Genomic DNA, 23,299 nt, shown 5'->3' on the forward strand with positions numbered 1-23,299 from the left:
ATAAGCAACATCCCAAAGTTGGAAAAGTCCAAGAAAACTTCAACGAATCAAAATACAATGATAGTTTTATTTACAGCATTCTTACAGTATAACAATGGACACAAGCTTTTACATACAGAATCAAATTGACCTCAAAAATGCATCTGATATTCATCAAAGTGAATTTTCAGCAGTATGACACTAGGATGTACATACGTTTTAACACTAAGCCCATGTAAAACATGTGGTCTGTTCAAAGAGCTCTGGTCAAATACAGCATGTAGGTTTTCACTCAGCATTAATGTATGAGCACAGCCACCATGGATAAGATACAGAAAAACATGATTTGTGTCCGTCTTGCACAAAACGTGTTATCAAAAATAGAGCTTGAATCAGGTGATAAGTCCTCAGCAACAGTGAGAAATGTCCAAGACTTTTCACTAAAAATGCTTTGCTTACCGTTGAAGCTTGCATAGGACAATTCAAAACAATGCTCTACATCTGATAATAAAAGAATGTGTCCTTCCAAAAAAACTAAAATGAATAAAGACAATCAATGTAACATGCAATTTTATATTCAATTACCCTCTTACGTTGATGAAACATGAAATAAGCAACAATAAAAAAACTTTAAAAATAAATAACTTTTTAATACCATATATGAAAACATTCAAAAGCCAAGACTGCCTTATTCTCCTTCAAATATGTGAAATAATTTTGCTCATAAAAAAATAAACCTGGGTGCTATGTATGGCAAGTGACTTGCCAAATGAGAAACGACATCATCATATAAAATATTAGGGCACTATTTTTTGTAGTGAACTAAGAGATATCTGCATATGCTAAATTTGTTTTAAACCTGTGCAATAAAATCATATTATAGATCCTTACAGTTTCATATTACATTCCTTATGTGTATGGGCACTGCAAATGTCTTTTATCATAATGTATCAAGAGCAAATATGGATTTCCTAAGTTAAAAAAAAGAGTTTGTTTTAAAATGACTTTGCATTAAAATAAAAAACAGATCAATATGGCAAAATTGCAGTGAAAAAACAACAACAAATATAACAAATAACATCTGAAAACAACAGCATAAGAGCACTGATATGCTATTAAAGTTAGCTGTGCAACCTTTGTGCAACATTTAGAGAACAGAGCGCAATGGTAACAAGAGTGTCCACATTATGTTTTTTTTAAGTGACCTAACACAAACTCACCGATGTGATGTCATGCTATTTATGGGCTTTGCACCATGTGACCCCCATTAAGGCTTATCTCTTCATGTATCCCAAAAAAGATGATATTGCCTGAGTGTATCCACTGTTAATTTGTGCCGATATCTCAAACATAAATCACCAGATGACCACAGACAAAAAACTAAAACATTAATCCGTTGGATTCAATGTGGCAAAAAAGCATGTCAGGATAATGCATAAATCTTGTCCTTCACTGTTAAAATAAATCATCCTTTTATACTTCATAATACAGAATTGCATTTCAACACCATGCATATATTCCGATGTCATACCTTTCATATGGTATTTGACCCCTTTACTAGAACAGCCTTTCGGTGCTTCAAACAAAGCTTCAGCATGAAGGTTATGAGCCAGAAGACTGAATGCTTGGAATGGGGTAGAATTTGGAGACTCTGCTTTGGGCCGTTGGGTTGAGACATTCAGATTCTCCGCTCATCTTAAAGAATACTTCCTGTTCCTGCAGTTTGCGTGTGAACTCCTCCTCCAGAGCCTAAAAGAGACCAAAAGGCAATAATATATTCAGAATTTTTCACTCAAATGAAATTCCTGAAATCATAAATGTCCGAGATGACACGATACCTTCTTCCTGGGCCGAAGCTTCTCCCTCCAGTCTTTCAACTCCTGACTGTGCTCCTCATCCAACTCCTTCAGCTTCTGAGTCTCATGTTCAATCAGCAGGTGGCACTTCTCATTCTGATGATAACAAGACAAGCATGTGCACGTTATGACCAGAAGAGGGCATCAGAGTTTATTAAACAGGCAGGACAGAAGTGAGTGTAAACAGAATCAAGTGTGTTTTCTGGACCTGCATCTGTTGAAGCTCTCTGATGTTGGAGTCACACTGCAGTTGTAGGTCTCTCATCTGGTTCTCGTGTTTCTGATGCTGATGAAGTCTCTCGTTCTTCTGCCTCTTCTCCTCTTGAGCAGCAAACTGTTTGAAAACAAAACAGACAAAACTCCATAGCTTTGCAAAACACCAGATTCCTTTGATTTTGTCTCATTAAGTCTCTTCTAAACTGATCTGCAGTCTGACCTGTTTGATCTTTTCTCTGTCCTGCTCTGGTGTTCCTGTGCCAGTGATCCTCAAGCTCTTTTTAAACATCGCCATGCGAGTCTTTGCTTCCCCGCGCTGGATCTTAGGCAGGCGTGCCCTCTCCTGCGCCTGTCTGTTCTTCATTTCTTCTATCAGCCGCTGGTTATAACCCTGCATCTGCTCCATTTCCTGATGATCAAAATAGATAGAAAAAACAGCATCAACCAGTCAATAAGTTTATACACACAGAATTTCATCAATCTGAATCAATTGAAACAGCCATGGAAAAAATTAAGAGACCATTCCAAATTCATTCATTTTATCAGTATTTCTAGATCTATTGTGGCCATTTCAGTCCAGTGTCTGTTGTATTTCAACAAAGTCAAACCTCAGGAGTGACAAAGTCATCCAACAGCAGTGTGAAAGACAGACAACATGACAAGACACATGAACTGTGATAAAATCAAGGTTTTCGCATAATTAAACTTAAATGAAATCACATAATTTTTGAACTTTTCCTAAATACATGAACAAATATTACTGTGATATTGCTTAAAAGTGAATATGAACTTGTTTTGTTTGCAGTATTTGAGGTCTGAAAAAACACAGAGCATCTTTTCTGTTATTTTGACCTGTTTCTCCAGTTTTCATTTTCTGCAAATAAATGCAAATAGAAACCAAAAACTTTTTATTTGGAATTTGGTAGAAATATTGTTAGTAGTTCACAGAATGAAAAAAAATCATAATTTTACCTAAACCCATATCTATAAATAGCAAATTCAGAAAAACCTAAAATAATTTTTGAATGGTCTCTTAATTTCTCTTTAATGATCCATTGAAAACTGACACGATAATAATCATCATATTCTATTAATAAATTCTATTCCATATTATACATATGCAACTGCTTAATCTGTGTTTCTGTCACCTTGTCATGCCTCTTGAGAAGCTGATGTCTCTGCATGAAGTACTGGTCCTTCAGCTGCTGCTTCAGGAGCTGGTGTTTCTCCTGCAGGTGGCGCTCCTCCAGCTCCCACATGGCTGCCTCCCGAGCTACATGGTTACGAGCCAAAGAAAAGAGAAAAACAAAAGATGACACACTAGGCAGTGGTTTAACCAGGAAACCAGACCACTTGACTGTGGGTTTAGAAATGTTTGCTGTAATTAGGTCAAATGTTTTCAGTTCATGTCGGCTGACTTCAACACTGTCTGTCTGTCTGTCTGTCTGTCTGTCTGTCTGGGATCTTCTCATCAAATGAGATCTGGGCTACACCTCAGGAGGCATACGGCTGGTCTTTATGGGAACTTGAGGAATTTATAATTGGACCTCTGTCTGAAAATAACATGCCGTTTAATTCTGATGCAATGACTGAGGTACAGAGTTTACAGGTATCAGTGATTCCCAACCGGGTGCGCATACCACATGGCCACATAAACAGATTAGACATTTAAGGTCCAGTGTGTCATTTTTTTGAGGATCTATTGACAGAAATGCAATATAATATACATAACTATGTATTCAGAAATGTATAAAGACCTTACATAATGAAGAGTTAAGTTTTTATTACCTAAGAATGAGCTATTTCTATCTACATACACCGCGGGTCCCCTTGCATGGAATTCACCATGTTGTTTCTACAGTAGCCCTAAAAGGACAAACTGCTCTACAGAGCGTGTTTCGTAAATACGTTATATCCTACAGCAAAGAAGCGAAGACGTGACGACACCCTAGTCCTGTGTCAGCCACCGTAGTGTTTCGAAAGGGAGGAGGGAGTGGTGGAGCCTTGGTTGCAATTTGCAACCTCACCGCTAGATGCTGCTAAATTTCATAAACTGGACCTTTAACTGTCAGGAGATATGTGCTATCTGTGAAGAGTGTCTGACCTCTCATGAGCTGCTGCTTGTGGTTGAGACAGTCTCTCTCTATAGTTGCGATCTCCAGTTTATGCTGCTGGATGATCTTCTTCAGCGCTCCATCCAGCTCCTGCTGCTGCCTCTGAAGAAACTCTTGCTCCTTACACAGAGAATGACAGATGAAGAGGAAGAAAATAGGGTAGAGACAGAGAAGATATCGTAAATTAGCATCTTTATCTGTAGGTGCTCCTGGAAGCAGCAGTCACATTTCACATGAGCATCACCACAGCACTGATACCACCACAGCATTGAGAGCCAAAATCACACACGTAATCCAGTAAACAAAGATAAAACAGTCATATATCACAATTAATGGATAAAGATTGTACATGAACAGTAGAAACTAGTGAAAAGATTAACAATGCATACAAAAGCTACATTACACTGACATAACCTAAAGTTAGGTCTAAACTGGGGTTTCTCCACCGAAAATATAACTAAAACAATTTGTAAATGTGCAATTTTGACAGTCTGTTTCCTTGAACGATTCTGCAGAAAGTTTTGTGGACACAGACTGTGTGTGGGCCTCCCTGAAGGTCATGCATATAACTCAACCACAGCAATATAAGAGAAGCATACATAATGCATGTTTGAATAAATAAATAACTACACTGTCATAATAATAATAAAATTATCAAAAATCTTCCTAAAATCCTGAGCCGTGATCGTCTCCTGTTGAACCTTCAATGGCACACAGAAAAAAGCAGAACATGTGATGCACAGAAACTTGACCAGAGATCATTAACAATATGAGAGACTGTGGAGAGATAGAAGAGATATCGAGACACTGCAGAAACACAGCGACAGCACTCCAAAACAACAGATCACCTTCCTGCCCGCATGTGCCGTCGACATCACAACCAAATCCCTTCAGCTACACCGTCATTCAGCTAACATATCATTCAGATGTGTGATCAATACTGCAAGGATTCAAGGGAGGCTTACTAGTAACACCACAGTCTTCTATGGTGTATTTTCCCTGGCATTAAAGTATATAAACAGCATGTCTTTTGCTAAGCTCAATGTTAAACACCCCATGAAATGGCTTGATAAGTGGAGACACTTAAATGCAGTAAATGCACTCAAGTTTTTGTCCAATCAAATGCTTTCTATGAGAACTAAATTTGCATATCTGCTTAGCATATAGACCATTTAATCGGATGCGCACACCTGGACTGCCATTAACTTCCGGTCTGTGTTTGTTTATCGGTCTGGTTAGCGTCTAATAATATAACTATTTATATTTTATTTCCATTAATATTATATATTTTATATTTATATTATGTTATGTTATTGTATAATAATTGTATTAAATACAATTTGTTGAATTTCGTTGTATGTTAATTTGATTAAATAAACAATTCGTTGAATGCATAGTGCATCTTTGTGGCATTTAAAGAAATCGTATGGGACATTGACATCTAGCGGTGGAGCTTGGTATCGCAGCCTAAATTTTAAATATTGGAGAGGCAAGTTAAGCCAAGTAACGGTTGTTCTCGGTTTCTTTTGTTTGTTATCAGAAATAATCTACAGGGACTCTATTATTTAAGAATGTGTACGGACGTTAAGACCGGAAGTTAAGGGCAGTCACAAACGCGCGCATGCGCAGTAACGCTTGTTTATGTACAGTAGTTGCTTTGAAACCGTCAGTAGACAGTCTCAAAACTAGCAGACAACTACAATTTGTGACTCATGAACGCGTGTGCGTGTCTGTTCCATGTGTTGCGTGTCGAGCGGGCACATGTGAGAGGACTGAGTCACGAGGAGAGGGGAGACTTACATCCTGCATCTGAGCGTTGAACAGAGCACATGAAGACAACTGAAAAGACTGTATCATAACCTGGGCCACACCCTGTGGAGCAAAACACAGCCAACTCTACCACATCAGCAACAGTGGACACACACCAGCCACTCAAACCACGTCACATACACTCTCTCCCCTTTCATTTCTCTTGCTGTTAGGTTTCCAGTCTCAGACACCTGTGATGGCTGAGACTAGCGTGCAGAGAGAAATCTGTTGTGGCCGTCTGATGAACAGAGGCAGGAGAGATGGTTTAGCAGCAGGTGAGTCCGGGGGTCAGTAAGGGTCCATCATCTGTCATGCATGATGAGATGCAGCTGTCATCATTAGTCTGTTAGATTTCTCCATCATGACCGAGGCTCACAAACCTTTTTCAATAGAAATACCTGCGTTTCCCAAACTCAGCTTTGGCTCAGCTTATGCCAAGGTTATCAAATCCCAAGAAATACATACTGCATACAAATGCATCTGGACAGAATCTGGATTTTTGTAATTTCTTCTACACTTCAAGTCCAGACGGCAGACAGAAAAAGTGGTTCAGGTTATTTGTTACTTATGTGTGTGTTGTAGCTAGTGACTAAATTACCTCTTCATGTCGAATGACTGCTAGGTCTTCCTTTAAGCGTTTCATGAGATCTTTTCTCATGTGTTTGGGGGAAAGTCCGACCTCTTGTTTGACCTATAGTGTGAGCATGCAGACTGTTGGGAATGGAGGACTCACTTTCTCAGACGGATTATTGTAGCCAAATCATTAGCCTGGGAAGGTCATGCATATCTGAAATAAAAGGTTAATTCACTATCAGGATGATTGGTTTAGTGTGTGAAAGATTACCATCCCCAAACCACCGATTATTTCTGACTTGACCATGTAAGAGGTTAATATGGAAGATTTCACAGCCCATGATCAGGTACTACATTAAGAGTTAATCAGAAGCTAAAGAAGAACAGGAAAAGCCCTTAATACAGTCAAACAGATCCCATCTTCACTTTTAGAAACACTACAGAATGTGCCTTTAGAAAGTGGCTAACGCCATTTAAACTAATGCAAGTATAAAAAGATGCACACTTCTATATAGCTGACACTTGTTCTTTCGTAAGGGGAGCTGAACTGTTGTCCCAGCAGGGGGTGGGACGTGTCACTCTAATGTCAAAGTGTCAGTCTGATCAGCAAACACAGAGATGTTTTGTTCAGGGGTGCAAAGCCCTGAACAAGGATTGACCCCTGTAACCCTTGACTCCACAATGTCAGTTACTGTCAAAGTGGGTCTGCCGATGAATTGCGAATAGTCAGAATACACGATTTCAAGATATTTTCCTATATTAATTTTGAGCAAATACTGCAAAATTCAAACTAAGCAATTCGGTCCACATAGTTTTACTATCATGCATACCGTCACTGTCGTTCCGAAACCTCACATGTCCAAATTCACTATTTTTCAGGAAATGGAAAAAACACTGTACTTTTTAAATGATTAAAGCCGTGCTTTCGAAGTTGACAAGCATTTTTAAATAGTATGTATTGGTTAATTATTTGCAAAACCCAGTGACAAACTTATATTATACAGTATGACTAATAATAATGATGAAAATCACCAAATATGGAGATACAGGGTTTCAGAAGTACAGCAGCGATATGTATTTTTTTGGTGAAACATTTGCCAAAGGCCACCCAGTAGACCTCTCTAGACAAAAACAGAAGTGTGCATCTTTTAATAGTTACCCCTAAACAATAATTTCACAAATGAAAAGTACATGATAATAAATCGGTAGTACATAGAAACAGTGTTTCTATGAAATGAGAAGAACCCTTCACCACATCATTCATTACATCACACTCACACAAGCGACATGATTAGTGACATTTACAAAAACACATCTGTTAAAAATATCCATTCTATACAGACATATTTTATTAAACTAAATAACTACTACCACCACTTAAAAAATAGTAGTCAAGTCAAGATGCATTTGAACTGACAAAAAGAGAAAAAGAGGGAGAGAAAGTAAGATACTGCCATAACTCCATTAAAGCATGTCCATGCAGATGACTTGAACAACAGAGATGAATTTTAGAGCTGTCTAAAACAAATACCACAGAAAAAAACAAAACCACGCATAAAGGAAATTAAAGAGAACCCACAGGTGCAACTACCAAGCTTGGTGTGAGATCACATGCGAGATCATATCTATGTGGTCAAATGTTGGCCTATTATGCAGAAACCAACATAACAGCATTAAAATAAGCTTCGTCTTTAATATCACATTAATTACAATGCATTATTACTACTACTGCGCAAAAACAGAATCAAGTACCTAAAAGTAGGGATGGGCATTTTTCAATAATTTCATATTCTTATATTTGAGCTCATAAAAAACTAATATTTGAATATTCGTTTATTTAAATTAAGTTAATAATGACGTAATTTGTCACAATTTCACATCAAGCTTATAATTATCATTAAATATTCATAACGCATTAATATTACATCCTGTATACAGGTTTTTTAATGTTGAAAAAAAAAGAAAATACGTAAAAACTCCATTTAAACCTGCGCGGAACGGTATAATACAAAAAGAAAACATACAAAATAAAACGTACAAAACGCAATGTATACTGACAGTTTGTGATATATGGTTATCTTGTTTATTTTGTTTGACATGTTCTTGATAAGAAAAACAAGCATATAGGCCTATTTACTCTGGTGAAAGTTCCTCAGCCGGTTAATAAGCCGACAGCGGAGGAAAGGCGCTGCCCCTCTAGCTCCCGGTAAGAAAACCCAGATCTGACAAGAATATCTGGCTTTATTGTTTATAATGTTGATAATAAAGTAAACGGGCTTGATACCTCCATGACGACTGTTAAGACGCAACAAAGACGGAGCCATTGTAGTGCTCGTTACAATGTTTATTACGTGACCATCATCTAAGGAAGATATTTCCTGCTTATCAGCACCGCATATAAATATTGTTTTCTTGGTCGTTCATGGTAAGTGTCTGTCTTGTTTAGCTTTGCATTGCACTTGCATCAATAAATAAGGTAGGCCTATTTATTTCGACTAAGGTAAGGAATCACAGCACGTTTTAAAACAAACAAAAAAAGCATCCGTGAAAATTAATTTACAGGCTGTATCTTGAAGGCGACAACCCTATTTGAACTGCTTAGAAGGAAAATTCAGGTTTTTAGGTATGGAGAAAGGAGGCAGTCTTATGCAACGGCCAAATTCATTAACATTAGTTGCAGTGAAATGTACATTTTCATGTTTCATGTTGTTGAAATTAGCATTACTTAATATATTTTTAACGAACGAATATGAATTTACAAAGAACAACCGCTCAAGTTATGGTAATAAATGAATTATTGTTAATCATTTAATATTACGTTGGTATTTTTATACCTAATGTAAGTAATGTTAAAGAATTATGTGGCTCACCAGTTTTGAAACATCTTAATATGGTGATGTGAGCCGAGCATAACACGCATCCTGTGTAAACTTAAAATATTTAAACTAGCTTGCGATCTGAGTGAACTCAGATCTTTCTGTATATTATAAAATTATTACAGATGAAGTGAAGCAGCGTTAAATAAGACGTGACAACTCTAAGGTCTTCTGTAGCGGTAACTTAACCCTGCGGAGACGGAGTTTTTACTCTTATGAAAAATACGAATATTCAAATAGCATTTTTAATTTTCGAATAGTTATTGCGGATCGAATATTCGAACATTCGTGCACATCCCTACCTAAAAGCAACCAAGAGCTGTGACAGATCCATGAAGCCATGCATGAAAGAAATCCTTAAATTCATATGAACACCAGCAGCAGAAACAGAGGAAATGAAAGAGCCTTTATTGTCATCCTAAGCCAATGCTTAGCACCCTATTAACCGTTAAAGCCAGCTCTCATGCATTTTTGAGGCACAAGCTAATAGAATGGGAGAGCATGAGTTTTGTTAAGCAAACATTATGTGATGATGAAAGATCTACTTGTGATTCAGAAGAAAAGCTGCTTATGGGCATTCGCTAGTCAAACGCACATTGGCTTTTTAACAAATCGCATAACCAAACCAAGGATGAAAGTAAGACAAAACTAAAGTAGCCCATCTGAAAGCGCACCAATTAGGGATGTCCTCGAATAATTTATTAGTCAAGTCATTTAGTCAATTAACTATTCAAATAATCGATTATTCATTTTAGCTTGTTAATAAAACAAATAATTTGCAAACATACACATATTCTATCAACTTGACTGTAAAATTACTCGAATGCCCATGCCTAAAACCAATATAGCGACAGGTCATGCCCCCATGATCACATGCATAAACAAATGCAACTGACTCTCCACCTCTCTTACCTCTTTTTTGCGGTTCTTCAGCATGTTCTGGAACTTGGAGAGCTCCTTATCCTGCTCTGCTTTGATCCTCTTGGCCTCATCCCTCAGTCGGTTGGTGTGGTCCTGCTCCAGACGCTCTATATTCTGTTTCTGAATTTTCTCAAGGTTCTCCACCTCCTGGTCATACTGACGCTTTTTCCCCTGTAAAGGAAAGACAGAGAATCAGAAATTTTAGGAATTTGAGCTGTGCTGCTGTTCCTGTGAGACTTCATCGAGCTATTGAACCTGAGCCCACAGTCATGCTACCAAAACAAGCTACAGTAACATTGTGTTGTTTCCACATCATGTGATTTTTCTTGTATGTGAAAATATGTGAAAACCATGTTATGTTTTAATACTTTATAATACTTCACCAAAACATCATAACTTGCTCTTTGTTCAGATACTTTCAACACGTATGTAAACACTAAAACAGTTCTCTCAGTGTTAACATGCGACCCTAAAATGTACATAAACAAAATATTGGACTGTGTTGAATGTAAATAATTGTAGTGAGGTAAGCGTGTGCTAACCGTCATCTCCTGCTCGAAGCGTCTGAAGAGCTGCTCTTTCTGCTGCTGGAGTTTGTTGCTGAGCTGCTGTTGAGATCTCTGCTCTTCTTTCTGCAACAGCCTGAGCTCTCGAAGCTCCTGACGCCTGCAGCACAACATATGACGAAACATTACTTCTGCATCGTTTATACAGTCAATGACAAATCAGATACAGTGACCGGTTAGATCTGGGTTCGTGTTTGATGTCAGCTTTATTTGCTACCTCAGAAATCTCAGTTCCTCGCTCTTGGTGTCATTGTCTGTGACGATCTTAGAAGTGGTGACACTGACTTCCACCCCATCAACTACAAACTTGCGGGTCTTCTTCAGGGTCTTCTTTTGGCGCCTGGTGTCCTGTGAAAAAGAATGAAGTTGTTTAGTTTGAGAAACTTGATTTACAGAGCATAGTTTTAGTTATCTTTGGTACCTGTATGGACATAGATCCCTCTTTGCTTTTGGAGAGGAAGCTGGAGATTGACAGATTGATGTCGATGCTGTTAGTATCTGCAGCCGAACTGCTGCCCGAGTCAGAATCCTTCTCTTTTTCAACATCAGGATTAGCCACAGGAGCTGCTTTCAGGTCACGCTGAGGTTGTGTCTCTGGTCTGTCTGCATTGGCTTCTTCTGTTGCCATGACCTCTTCTTCTTTTGCACCATTGATGACAACAACAGGCATTTCATTCACAGAGGTCTTGTCTATGACATCAGTTGGTATGTTCTGTGGTACAGGTTTAGCTTTTGTTTCTGAGGCACCTTCGGATGCGGATCTCTCAGTCTTCTCTTCAGCAACATCTTGGGTTTTTGTTGCCTCCTGAGGAAGCTTCTCCTCCACGTCTCCTGTAGCAACATCTGGTGAGGTTACTGTTCTCTCCTCACCCACCAGTTGCTTTTTACCCATCTCTTCCTCAGTTTGTTCAGTGACGACTTTTTCAGGAACACGGTCAGGTTTTATCTTCTGTTCATCTCTTTCTAAAAGCAGGTCAATTTCTTCTGTAGCATCTGTGGTGATGTGTCTTTTGGTTTCCTCCATATTCTGCGTTTCTTCATACTGTTCTTCTTTCTTCTCTTCTGGCTCTTCCGCCTTCACTTCTTTCTTCTCCTCCTCTCCAGTCTCCTCGCTGACAATCTTTTGGAGGACAGTTTCAGCGTCATTTGTAGCTGGAGAGTTTGGCTGATCAGAAACCTCTTCTTCATTGGTGACTGGTGTAGGTATGGTCTCCTCACCAGAGCGTGAGTCCTCAGTGCTGGTGTCTGATGCGCTAGCCCCGTTCATCTTCTCGCCTTCACCGTGCTCCGGCTCACTCACATCTGAGGTCTTGTCACTAGCCTTATCCTCTAAACTGTGTTTTCTCTCAGGTTCAACCCTCTCTGTGACCGACTCAAGAGTTGGTGTGTGCCTCTCATCCTCTGAGCTGCCAACGCTGGTGTCCGATAATGCACGTTTGTGTCCAGGCACCACCTTTATTCAACAAATTGAGATGGAGATCTTGATTAAACAGCCAAAGTAGTTTCCAAGTGGATGTACAATTTTTATGTATTTATGTACAGTTAGGTGCATAAATATTTGGACAGAGGCACATTTTTTGTTATTTTAGCCGTGTATCAAAACGCACTGAAGTTACAGTTATATAATGAACATAGTCTTAACGTGCACACTCTCAGCTTTATTTCGAGTGTATTCACATCCAGATTAGCTGAAGGCTTAATTACAGCTCTTTAATATACTGTATAGCTCCCCCCTTTTTCAAAGGACCAAAAGTAATTGGACAGTCAAATCAAAAGCTGTTTTATTCACAGGTATGGGCTTTTCATTAAATAATTTCTTCATAAATTAACCATGTTAAAGGTCTGGAGTTGATTCTACATGTGTTTGCATTTGGAAGCCGTTGCTGTGAACCCACATCATGCGGTTCAGGGAGATCTCCATGCAAGTGAAACAGACCATAGTTAGATTTCAAAAACACAACAAATTCACCAGAAAGATCCCAGGAACATTAAAAGTCGCCAAATCATCACTCTGAGAAGAAAACAACACACTTGCCAGAATTCATAATATAACTGTAACTTGAATACATTGTAGTACACGGCTAAAAAGGTGGCTAATTCGTATGAATTCATACGTTGTGAATCGTACAATAATGTACGATTACTGGAAAAAAGCAATACTGAAGGTCCACCCCTTACCCTCACATGAGTGGCGCGAAAGCAAATCGTACAAAAATGTACGTATGAGATCGAACAAATGAATACAAATTAGTCTAAATTACCCACATTGTAAAAAAAGTTTCATTTTTGCCATGAGATTGTGTTGGAAAAACCTAGTAATCAATTCAAGAATTCTATTCTTTTTAACTTTTATTAGTATCGATATACTTTATTAGACTGTATCGTCAGTTTACATATTTTATTATTTGACGAATAATTGATTTATTTATGATTCCCAAATGTGTTTTTACACACTGTTATCCTGAACTGAAAGTAGTCAAAAACAATTTATACCGGCTGTGCTTCAGGCTCTTCTTCCTCCTCTTCCTCTTTCCCCTCCTCAATCTCCTCAAGCACTTCCGCTTTGGCCTCGGCGATCAGATCCCGTACTGGTTTGTTATCCATGACACTCGTAACAAATGGATGCTACAAGAAGATTAAGATTATTACTGTCTGCTCACCTCCAGCTGGATTATTTTTTCGTTAAATATCAAGACATCATTGCATCAGTAAATACAGCCCTACCAGTAGAAGCTGCACAGCATTCCACCTGTTGTCTATATTCTTATCCAGAGCCTTCCTCAGAAAATCGCTGAACTCTGGAGACCTGTTTAACATAAGGGAAAACTCTTTGTTTTGGGTCTTATGGTAAGTACTGAGCAACAGGTTGTGAATTTCAAGGCTGGTGGGCGACTCGCCTATTTCACAAAATGGCGAAAGAAAACTTTTTCGGGCCCTACTGCTGTGATAGCCATTCATTCGTTCATTCAGCTTGTTTTCTCTCAGGCATTCATTTCATTTACCAAAAACAAAAGTAGAATATGTTTCGATTTATTCACGGTTTACTGGGAGATGTAAAAATATGGAAAAAAAAACATTACAAAAACATTGTTTTTTGAGCGATTTATTTATTATCAAGGTCTGATATATGTTAGACAAATCAGCATAAAGGGAGCACTACATGCCTAACTTCTTCTGGTCTCCGCAACTGTTCTGTGTAGTGAACGGAGCTAAAGCAATGACCGGACAAGCGTTTACCCTACTTCCGGTTTGTACACGTCACGCTGTGAAATAGGTCTACTGCTTGTGTGATTCATCAACTCTATAGCCTGCGGTCTAGATTTATCCTCCTTCAGTTGAGAGCTGATTTATCAGCAATCAAAATATAATTTTAAACAACGCCTGACATGCACACAATGCTAACTCCTGTCTGGGCTGCTGGGTTAATAATGCTTTTCATAAGCTGGCTCAATGATGCTAATCGTTTTCTGATTCATTAATGACATGCAGCAGTGTGATTCAGAGCTCTCACCAGCGTGATGGAGTGGCAAGAGTGGGGGGATCAGACTTCGCTATTTTTAGCAGGACTCGCATTGGGTTCATCTCGTGGTTGGGCGGCTCGATCTGCGCCAGCTCGATCAGTGTGATCCCAAGGGACCAGATGTCTGCTTTGTAGTCATACGGTCTGTCCTTTGACGTCTCGCACATTACCACTTCGGGTGCCATCCTTTCATTTAAATGAAAAGAAAGGACAGGGCTTTAGACACATACACTATGAAGCTCTGCATTCGTGGTTCTGTTTTACATTGCGGTCAATCTCAAGACTCCTGATCAATTGAGCGACTAACCAGTATGGCGTTCCAATGAAAGAGTCTCTTCTCTGCAGGGTCTTTGTATTCTTTGCAGACACTCCAAAGTCAGCTGAAAGGACAAAATTATCAAATTTAGAGACAAATGGCTGGAAGCAATATGAAATAAAGGAGACCTGTTAGTTTTTTAATAGAACATTAAAATACCTATTAACTAGCAAACTAGCATGTAACCCATGTCAGTATTTAAGTGCAGTTCATGAAAGGCATTACCCAATTTGACGTCCCCGTCTGCAGTAAAGAGGATATTTCCAGCCTTTAGGTCCCTGTGAATAATCTTATTCTCATGGAGGTAAATCAACGCCACCAACGTCTGTTTACACACAACCCGGATCTGAGGTTCTGTTAGCGACCGCTCCAGCTCTGCACATAAACACACACACACACACACACACACACACACACAGAGAAGTGAAAAAAAGAACTCCTATTTATTTAGATGTTCAATATAAAATTAAGAACTACAGTAAAGACAAAAAGAACAAAAACCACCCATTTCGCTTTACGACTCAAATATTATCACATTTTAATTTGCTTTGATGTGTATTCACGAACTACACACATAATCTATGTTGTAATGCCCAGTAACAAGATGTAACAGTGACTAGGCTGCCGTTTATTTTAACAGACCCGTCTGCTGTTGTTTTTGGCTAGGTAGAGCACACCGCTCCCTTGTGACTGAAGCAATGTGAACAGACCTTTACTGGAGCAGAGCTCCACAGAACAGAAAGAAAAGGGAGGGAGTCATAACAGCACAAACAGTGAGTCAACAAAAGCACTTCCATCATGACAACACCTCCCACCAGTAACACCGCACTTACGGGCTAAATGTAGAAAAGGACACATTTTCATTACAGCAAAATATACACAACAAAAAGGATTTATTTGATAAAATGCAACTGGAAATTACTTTTTTGCATTACATCAAGCTCTAATCTGATTGGATGACTTTATGCAATTTCCGGGAATTCAGAACCAAAGCCGCTTTTTCAAGGTACAGGGTTGATGCAACAAGCAGTTTTGATAATGAAATAATCACTGGATTAGAAGAACATAGCAGTAAATAAAATATTAACATACGGAATTCTATATTATTCTTTTTTCCGAATTATTTTGTTACATTTTTGGTTGGGCAGAAGTGAACACATACACATTTTCTACTGTTGTCCTGGTGTTTTAAGTACAACCGTTCACATTATATGAAATCCTTTTTACCACACTAGACCATTACTGTGATATCGCCTTTTGCAGACAAACCCGCTCCTAAACGGGACATAAAAACATAACTGATCTGTAGTTGGTCGCTTTACATATCAGTCACACAATCTCTTCCTGTGTAAGCGAGCAGCTATTGGCCAGAATAAGATCAATTGTGGACCAGACATTATGCTGTCTGGCTTGGATACGCAACACTAGGCACATTTCAGTGCATCCAAGTCCAACTAACACAGAAAAAGGCTGAGTAGCCTTAAAAAGAGCCTAACCACTGCTTGAAATCTGACTTTGATAATTATATGCTTGGTGCCGTCCACTACCAAAAATGAGCACAGCGTGCCAATCTGAAGGAAATAAACATCATTTCACAGAGCGCACAGCAGAGATGACTCAGACAACCACAATGCTTTCTTTTTCCTTTTATTAAACAAGGAAAATACACTTACCTAACATAACAGCGTCCACCGCCCCTCCAGCACAAAACTCAATGAGAATCTAAAGAAGAGACAGAGAGAAAGTCAAGAAGATAAATCAACTAAAATGTGTTTGACACTGATCTGACTGATGCAAAAATTGCACAATGTCGTCTTTTAGCTCTCTGTTACAAGCACATGTCATGGGTTTCTTCTGCCATTTACTGTTTTCAAATGGCTAATAACTTCCTGGACAACCCTGTTAAGTGGTCTTTGTAAATAAATGCCACTCTCAGATTTCCTTACACTGAAGATAAGATACATTTTGTGAAATTGCTAACATGATTACTAATTTCATTAGGTTACTAAAGCATTCATTTATTTGTCAGCATATCGGAAAATGGCAACCAACAGCAATGCGGCCATCTATGAAAACTAACACTCGGAGCGAAAATGATAAAAGCTTTATGTAAGTGAACACCATCATATTACACTGACCAAAGCAGCTGGTCACTAATATATCGCCTAAGGTAACAGGTGTGACAGCAAAATCAATACAAACCTTATAACATGCTCTTACCAATAAGAGCAGAGAAAGACAGAGAGAGCGCGAGAGAGAGAAGAGAGAGAGAATGGACAAAAACAGTGTGACATAAAAGAACAGTTTTACGGTCAGACAAACTTTGCTAGAGCTTCCATACGCTGTTACCACCATGAAAAGTTAATTGCATCTGAATAAACTATGAACACAGACAGAAGGCTGGTGAGTTACATAACATCAAGTGACAAACAATCGACCGAAGAGCAGATTTCAGGCACTTTTCTATCAATATATTACACAGCCTTGCCACTGACTGTAGCAAGCATAACTCTAACTATTAAGAAACACGGCAAAGCCTGTAGGAGCTGTGCATTAATATCTTTCGATTAGCGGCCGGGCAAAGCAGACTGGACTCGCAACTAATTAATTCATGAGCACTTTCTCTGGTCATTTGAAATAGGCCATTATCCTTCAATACATGCCAACTGCAAGGGAGGGGGAGGTTATATAAAACCATCCCACCATAAGTATCCCAGGAGCGCCATGGAAGAAAAACAGGACCCACAGACAGACATTATACAGCAGACAGAAGAAAACTGAGACAGCTTATTGTAAACTAATATAAAGCTGTCAAGCCTTCATTGTCGTCCTTCAGTATCAAATTATAAAAAATGAAATGAGCAGGATCACAAACTGTTCAAGAAATCTTGAAACAACACATTACAGAACACATGTCAAGCGGAATTTGATTTTATCCATCATCCGAGATTTGACTGGCTCCAATCCTATAAAGCAATGCTGCAACTGGTTAACATGCTCTTCCTACATTGTGCTCGATAACATCAAGCAAGCACACATTAAAAAATGTAAATAAACAAGGCGATATAGCACTCAGTGTGTGTCTGGCTGAAGTAACAAGCCCTCCCTTCAAAGAATCACTCACCCATAGTTTGCTCTCATAATAAAAGGCATCCAGCAGTTTGACTATGTGGTGATGGTCACAGGAAGCGAGGATGTCAATCTCTACCATGTAGTCCTCCAGCTCTTCTTCTGTTTTGGTATCGATCACTTTCGCAGCAGCCAAGATCCCGGTCTGCTTGTTCTGAGCCTGTGATAAAAGCAACCAGTGGGAAAACTTCAACAGGTAGTAAACGCACAAAAAAGCTTAGATGCTGTATAGCCAAAAACTGCAATCTGTTCACATTAAAGGAGTAGTGCACTTCAAAATAAGTCCCCACTGACGTTCCACGGTAGGAATAAAAATTACTATGGAAAGTCAATGGGGACTTATTTTGAAGAGAACCCTTTAATGCATCTGGAACATCATTATTCTTATGATTAGGGATGCACCGAAACGGAAGTTCTTGGCCGAAGTCGAACATGATGTGAAACACTTGGCCGAAGGCCGAATAATACCGAACACCGAACATGGTTTTTTGAATTTCTTCTATTTATTAAGCTATTTCTTTCACTATTGCACAAACTGAATAGTCAAAATGTGCTTTTTATAATTTGTCTTGCTATTCAATAAAATACAATACAACTTAATATAAAATTGAGCAAAACAAAGTAAATTCAAACAAAAAATTGAGCCCTCTCCCTTCATGAATAGCCTATATTAATTAGGCCTATAACTGACTGCTAAAAGAATGTAATGTAAGTTACTCTGTACCCCTACAACAAAACACTTCATTAAAAACTGTCATTCCACATTAGGCCTATAAGCTAAAAATACGAATAAACTAAAACTGTTGGATTATTATAGGCTACATTGCAAAATGATTTGAGAAAAAAAAAACATCCAATGCAAGCAATTCTGACTGATGCTGACTGACAACCATTTCAGTTCACGTCTCTCCTCCAAACTCCACCCACAAAAGATGACTGTCACTGTTCTCTCAGAAGGTGCACTCGTGGCCGGGATGCATTGCACAGAACATACTTTGACAAATTGTTTAGTACAGGGTAGGGCTGTCACGATTATTAAATAATCGTCTCATCGCGATTGTTTGACCTCATCGCGATGGTTTCAGATCATCGCAATTATTGAACATCTCTATAGAAGACACTAGGGGGAGCTGTAGTGCATCTGAATATTGCATATTTTATTGTATGTATTGTAACTAAAGCATAGTAATACTTGTAAAATGTACCACCACAACACAATCACTTTAAAAAAACCTAAAGCATATATCATAAAAATAACCTGCAGACCAAATTAATATTATTTCAGTGTGAAAACCGGTCTACCAAAATCTCATTAACATAGAAGTAAAATGTTATTGTAGTCTTGCAAGTGAGAAAAAAACAGACTAGAAGCTTTTCTATGGCTGACAGCATTTTAATGGTGGCTTCAATTCACTCCTGATCAATTTACTTAATTTACAAGTATTTGGCGGTTGTATTATTGACAGGTAAAAGCCTAAACCTGAAGTATGATGACCCAATTTTTTCTTATGTATTTCCAAGAAAAAGAACATAGTCTTTATATTCAGAACAATATAGTCGTTTCAAAGCTGAATAAAAATGTATGAGAATTAAAAGTCAAAGCTCTAAAACAGACAATTAATCGTCATAATCGCAATGATTTATTAGACAATTAATCGTCAGCCAAATTTCATAATCGTGACAGCCCTAGTACAGGGAACTGTGTGCACGCGACGACTGTATGATGTCAAAGGATGTCGCGAGCGGCGGGGCTACTGTCAGACAGCCCATTTCCGTCTGAAGTAAAGTTACCGACCGGTAAAGACGCTTTCATTCGGGAATTTACTTCCGTGCGGCAAGTCCCTTGCTGTGTCTTTCTCTGACACTTTACAATGCTGCGCACACACACACACGCACGCACGCACGGCCAAAATGTTTGCGGCAGTAATAAAGCGCACGCGCGTCTCTATCTGTCTGTCTCTCTCTCTCTCTCTGCGCTGGTTGCTGCTTGATCGTATCACGAGTCATGTTCGGTAAAATTTATTCGGCCATTTCACATATTCGCTATTTTCGGCCGAACATTTTCGGTGGCCAAACATTCGGTGCATCCCTACTTATGATGATAATGTTTTAGACTTAATCATGTCATTCTTATGTCTTAATGTGGTTTGTGAACACATCCCATAATTTAGAGACAAATGGCTGTGAGCAGAAAAACATTCCTGAACGTGGCAAGATTAGTCTATTGCCTTTGACCTACTTTATCACAAAACCACTTATTTCCAAGTTTACCCCAATGGGACAGATATGCTAGCCTTGCTTACTAGCTTATTGAATAAGTAACAGGGAAAACTTCAACAGGTAGTAATAGTGATACAAACATATAAGGTTTGTATCACTATTACGAAACTGTGGAACAATGAAAACCATTGACATGTTCCTCTATCCACGATGAAACATTCAAAAGTACCAAAAATCGAATAATCTTTCATCTTTCTAATGCCCCTCCCTGTAACTCACAACTGACACACATCAGCAACTAAAAAAAACAAAAGCAGAAGAAAAAGGCGGAAACAGGGCAAGGTTACCTCATAAGAGGCCTGCCAGAGGCTGTTTGAGGAAACTAATATCTCCATGAGGTTGTGAGGTCATTCCTATGTGCTACAATGCAAAACTACTTCATCTCCTGTCACTGTTAACAAGTGTTTAGGTTGTCTAAATGCTTTACAGTATCCTATTTAAAGGGAAAGTGACTAAATAGGGTGTAACACATTATTCCATTCTTAACTTCATTATCTATGACATGGAACACTGTTTCTATTTTGGGATCAGCTTTTGACTGTATACAGTCACTCGGAAACAGAGGTGTACCAGAGAAGGGGAAGTATCCCATGAAGTGGGAAAAATTGTGTACAACCACGTTCATATCTACCCATTGATAGAAAGGAAACGCATGTGCATATCTAAAACAACCACGCTTAAAGAAAAATGGTTCATTCGAGCTTCATTATTGTTCCAAGACCAAGTGAGCCTGAGCAGAAGGGTGGGTCACACTTCATAAGCTTGTGGAAAAGCAAACAACTGCCTTAAGATTGTATTGTACTTGCAGTGATAAGAATACACAATAACATGTCAAAGCTGTCTCAATGTTCAAACAAAGACAACAAGCCTGATCTAAAGGGTTTGTTTTGGTTTTTAGGTTTAATTCACAGGATTTCTTTTAGAGGAATGAAATACAACACACTGGCTAACCAAATGCAGATGAATAAAAATGACAACCTCAACCTTTAACATCACTGGTTGCTGTCAGTATGATCATGGCTGCTCAGCCCTAAAGCAGGAAGGCCCTGATGATTCATGCACTGTGCTTCAACTCTGCCACACCTCTGCATGAGGTGTCACATTCATTTACACACAGTGGTACTTCCTCATTGGACAATGTGTACAACCACATAACATAAATCCTTATTCAGCATAAGTGATGGAAATCAGCTAGCTGTCTATAAACAACACATACATTTAGTGGCTGGTTTTGTGTAACTACCTATAACCTTAAGTCTAATGTGCCTGCATAATAGTGCATATCCAATCATTCCACTACATGATTCTGCAAGGTGTTTGTACAATACTTTTTGATTACGTCTACACACCCAACTTGTGATGTCAAATACACAATGCATTCCTTCAATGTGAGCAATAGGGAAATATTCTCCACCAGAGTCTGAAGCAGGCAGGGCAGGAATGGTGGCAATTGTGTGAACTACAACAAGTTGTTCAGCACAAAGAAAACTAATATCAGTCAGTATTTGCGAATATAGTGGAAATAAACAAAAACATAATTTTTAGTTTTGTCTGAAATGGTAAATTGAAGAAATTCTGTCATCAAATTTTCTCTTCATTTTGGCTTAATTCACAAGCTTTGATTTTCTACCAACCTTGCAAACAATACCATGGTAAATAAACGTAGTTTAGGTTGTTGACAATGAAGAATAATACCAGGTTACCGCAGTAACTGGTATTTTGGAGGAAACTGGGGTTACCATGGCAATTTTGCCAATGTAAGGTCTATTAGTCATCATACCTAGAAATAGAATGTCCTCTTGAACTCAAATGACTTTTCACAACACGCGTATAAGGTGAAAACAACTGCTGTGCAGCAAATAAAAATCACTGAATTCAATAACATGTATTCAAGAGTGTCAGTTACCACAACATCACGTGGCATTGAACCATAACATAAAAGGGCATGTATCTGAGATAAACATTATTCGGCATATATAATGTCATACATTTTCAGGTGGCATATTCACATATTTACCTTGTACACTTTACCAAAGGCTCCATCTCCGAGTTCTCCCACGATCTCCCACACCTCCTCAGGGTTGCTGTCTCTGTGAACGTGCTCATACTGTTTCTTCTTCTTCTCCGTGCCCAGCTTAAATATCTTCCGAAAATTGAAAAAGGACATCTTCTAAACGCACTCTATCAATTTATCAATGCGAATTCCTAACTGCCACACCATTAACTGTGAATACAGTAATAAACAACTCGGTGAACTAAACCCTTGGGGGAAACGGCTAATAGGCTAGCGGTGGATTATGAATCCCCAGCTAACGTTAACTCATTTAACTCGACGGTTACAGGCAAATTAACCGCTGGCAATTGCGAAAGTATAAGTGTCCCGAAAAGTGGAAAACGTCAGCCTTTATGTGACATTTAGCTCCTCCATAGCTGTACGTTAAGAAAATAATCATCCAGGCGACTCCTTCCACCGTACACGGATGGAAAGTAACTGTCCACTTCCTCGGCTAGCTTCACCACGGCTACATGTGTGTGATCCTCTTCATTTAGCTCTTCTCTCTGAAGAAAATATCACGTCGCGTCTAAACAAGCCTCGCGTATTAATATATGTAGTTTAAATAACTACATTACAATAAAATCCTTGAAAGCGAAGGCGGATAAAAAGCTAGCACAAGGTGAAACGCGGAGCGGATGCTGATGACCAAACTCTTGCTTGCTTGAGCTCAGTCTACCTCAGAGAGGGGGTGTGTGTTTCAGCTTAGCCAACCGCGAGCGTTTCAATGAGACCGATAAAACACGTTACACGACATCAACAGGTCGGTCCACAAAAATTGTGAGGTTGGGGTAAATGTCTCTCGTGTTTCCAACTTCTCGAGGTTGTTGCAGAAAGAATCAAAGCGCGTATGTTTGGAGAGGGAAAGCGCGTGCCCAGTGGTGGAAGTACCCGCGCATGCGCAGTTAGTGCGGAACTGACAGCCATGTACACAGTGAAAAGCATTACTGGAACCTTCCCATCACTAGTCAACAATAAAGATTTAAATGTTAGAGTAGACAATTCTTAAAAAAGAACTAAACGCTCATATTCTACTTTAAAAAACTGCAACATTTGACCTAACAATGATTCATGAAGTGAGTAAGTAACCA

At 38.8% G+C, this 23,299-nt stretch overlaps 1 protein-coding gene across 4 annotated transcripts; it reads right to left on the reverse strand.

The window, feature by feature from the left end:
• Nucleotides 1-50: 50 nt before the first annotated feature.
• Nucleotides 51-23,095, reverse strand: slka (STE20-like kinase a). 4 transcript variants are annotated; one of them, XR_008963609.1, is made up of 20 exons: nt 22,173-23,095; nt 17,871-18,035; nt 16,420-16,468; nt 14,972-15,121; nt 14,738-14,810; nt 14,422-14,616; nt 13,635-13,716; nt 13,404-13,535; nt 11,332-12,363; nt 11,128-11,258; nt 10,887-11,010; nt 10,336-10,515; nt 6,573-6,665; nt 4,156-4,285; nt 3,200-3,324; nt 2,272-2,460; nt 2,044-2,169; nt 1,818-1,931; nt 1,511-1,728; nt 51-1,431 (listed from the first exon to the last, which is right to left on the reverse strand). XR_008963609.1 is itself a non-coding variant. In XM_057342966.1 (19 exons), exons 1-19 carry the CDS (start codon nt 22,320-22,322, stop codon nt 1,582-1,584), a joined length of 3,366 nt encoding a protein of 1,121 aa, XP_057198949.1. In that variant the 5' UTR covers nt 22,323-23,095; the 3' UTR covers nt 51-1,581. The 4 variants fall into 4 exon arrangements, 3 of the variants coding, with proteins under 3 accessions (XP_057198949.1, XP_057198948.1, XP_057198950.1); XM_057342966.1 differs by lacking the exon at nt 6,573-6,665 and adding an exon at nt 5,966-6,037 and having other exon boundaries at nt 51-1,728; XM_057342965.1 differs by having other exon boundaries at nt 51-1,728.
• Nucleotides 23,096-23,299: the final 204 nt, after the last annotated feature.

This window comes from Triplophysa rosa, linkage group LG9 (assembly GCF_024868665.1).
Source record: "Triplophysa rosa linkage group LG9, Trosa_1v2, whole genome shotgun sequence".
Lineage (NCBI taxonomy): Eukaryota > Metazoa > Chordata > Actinopteri > Cypriniformes > Nemacheilidae > Triplophysa > Triplophysa rosa.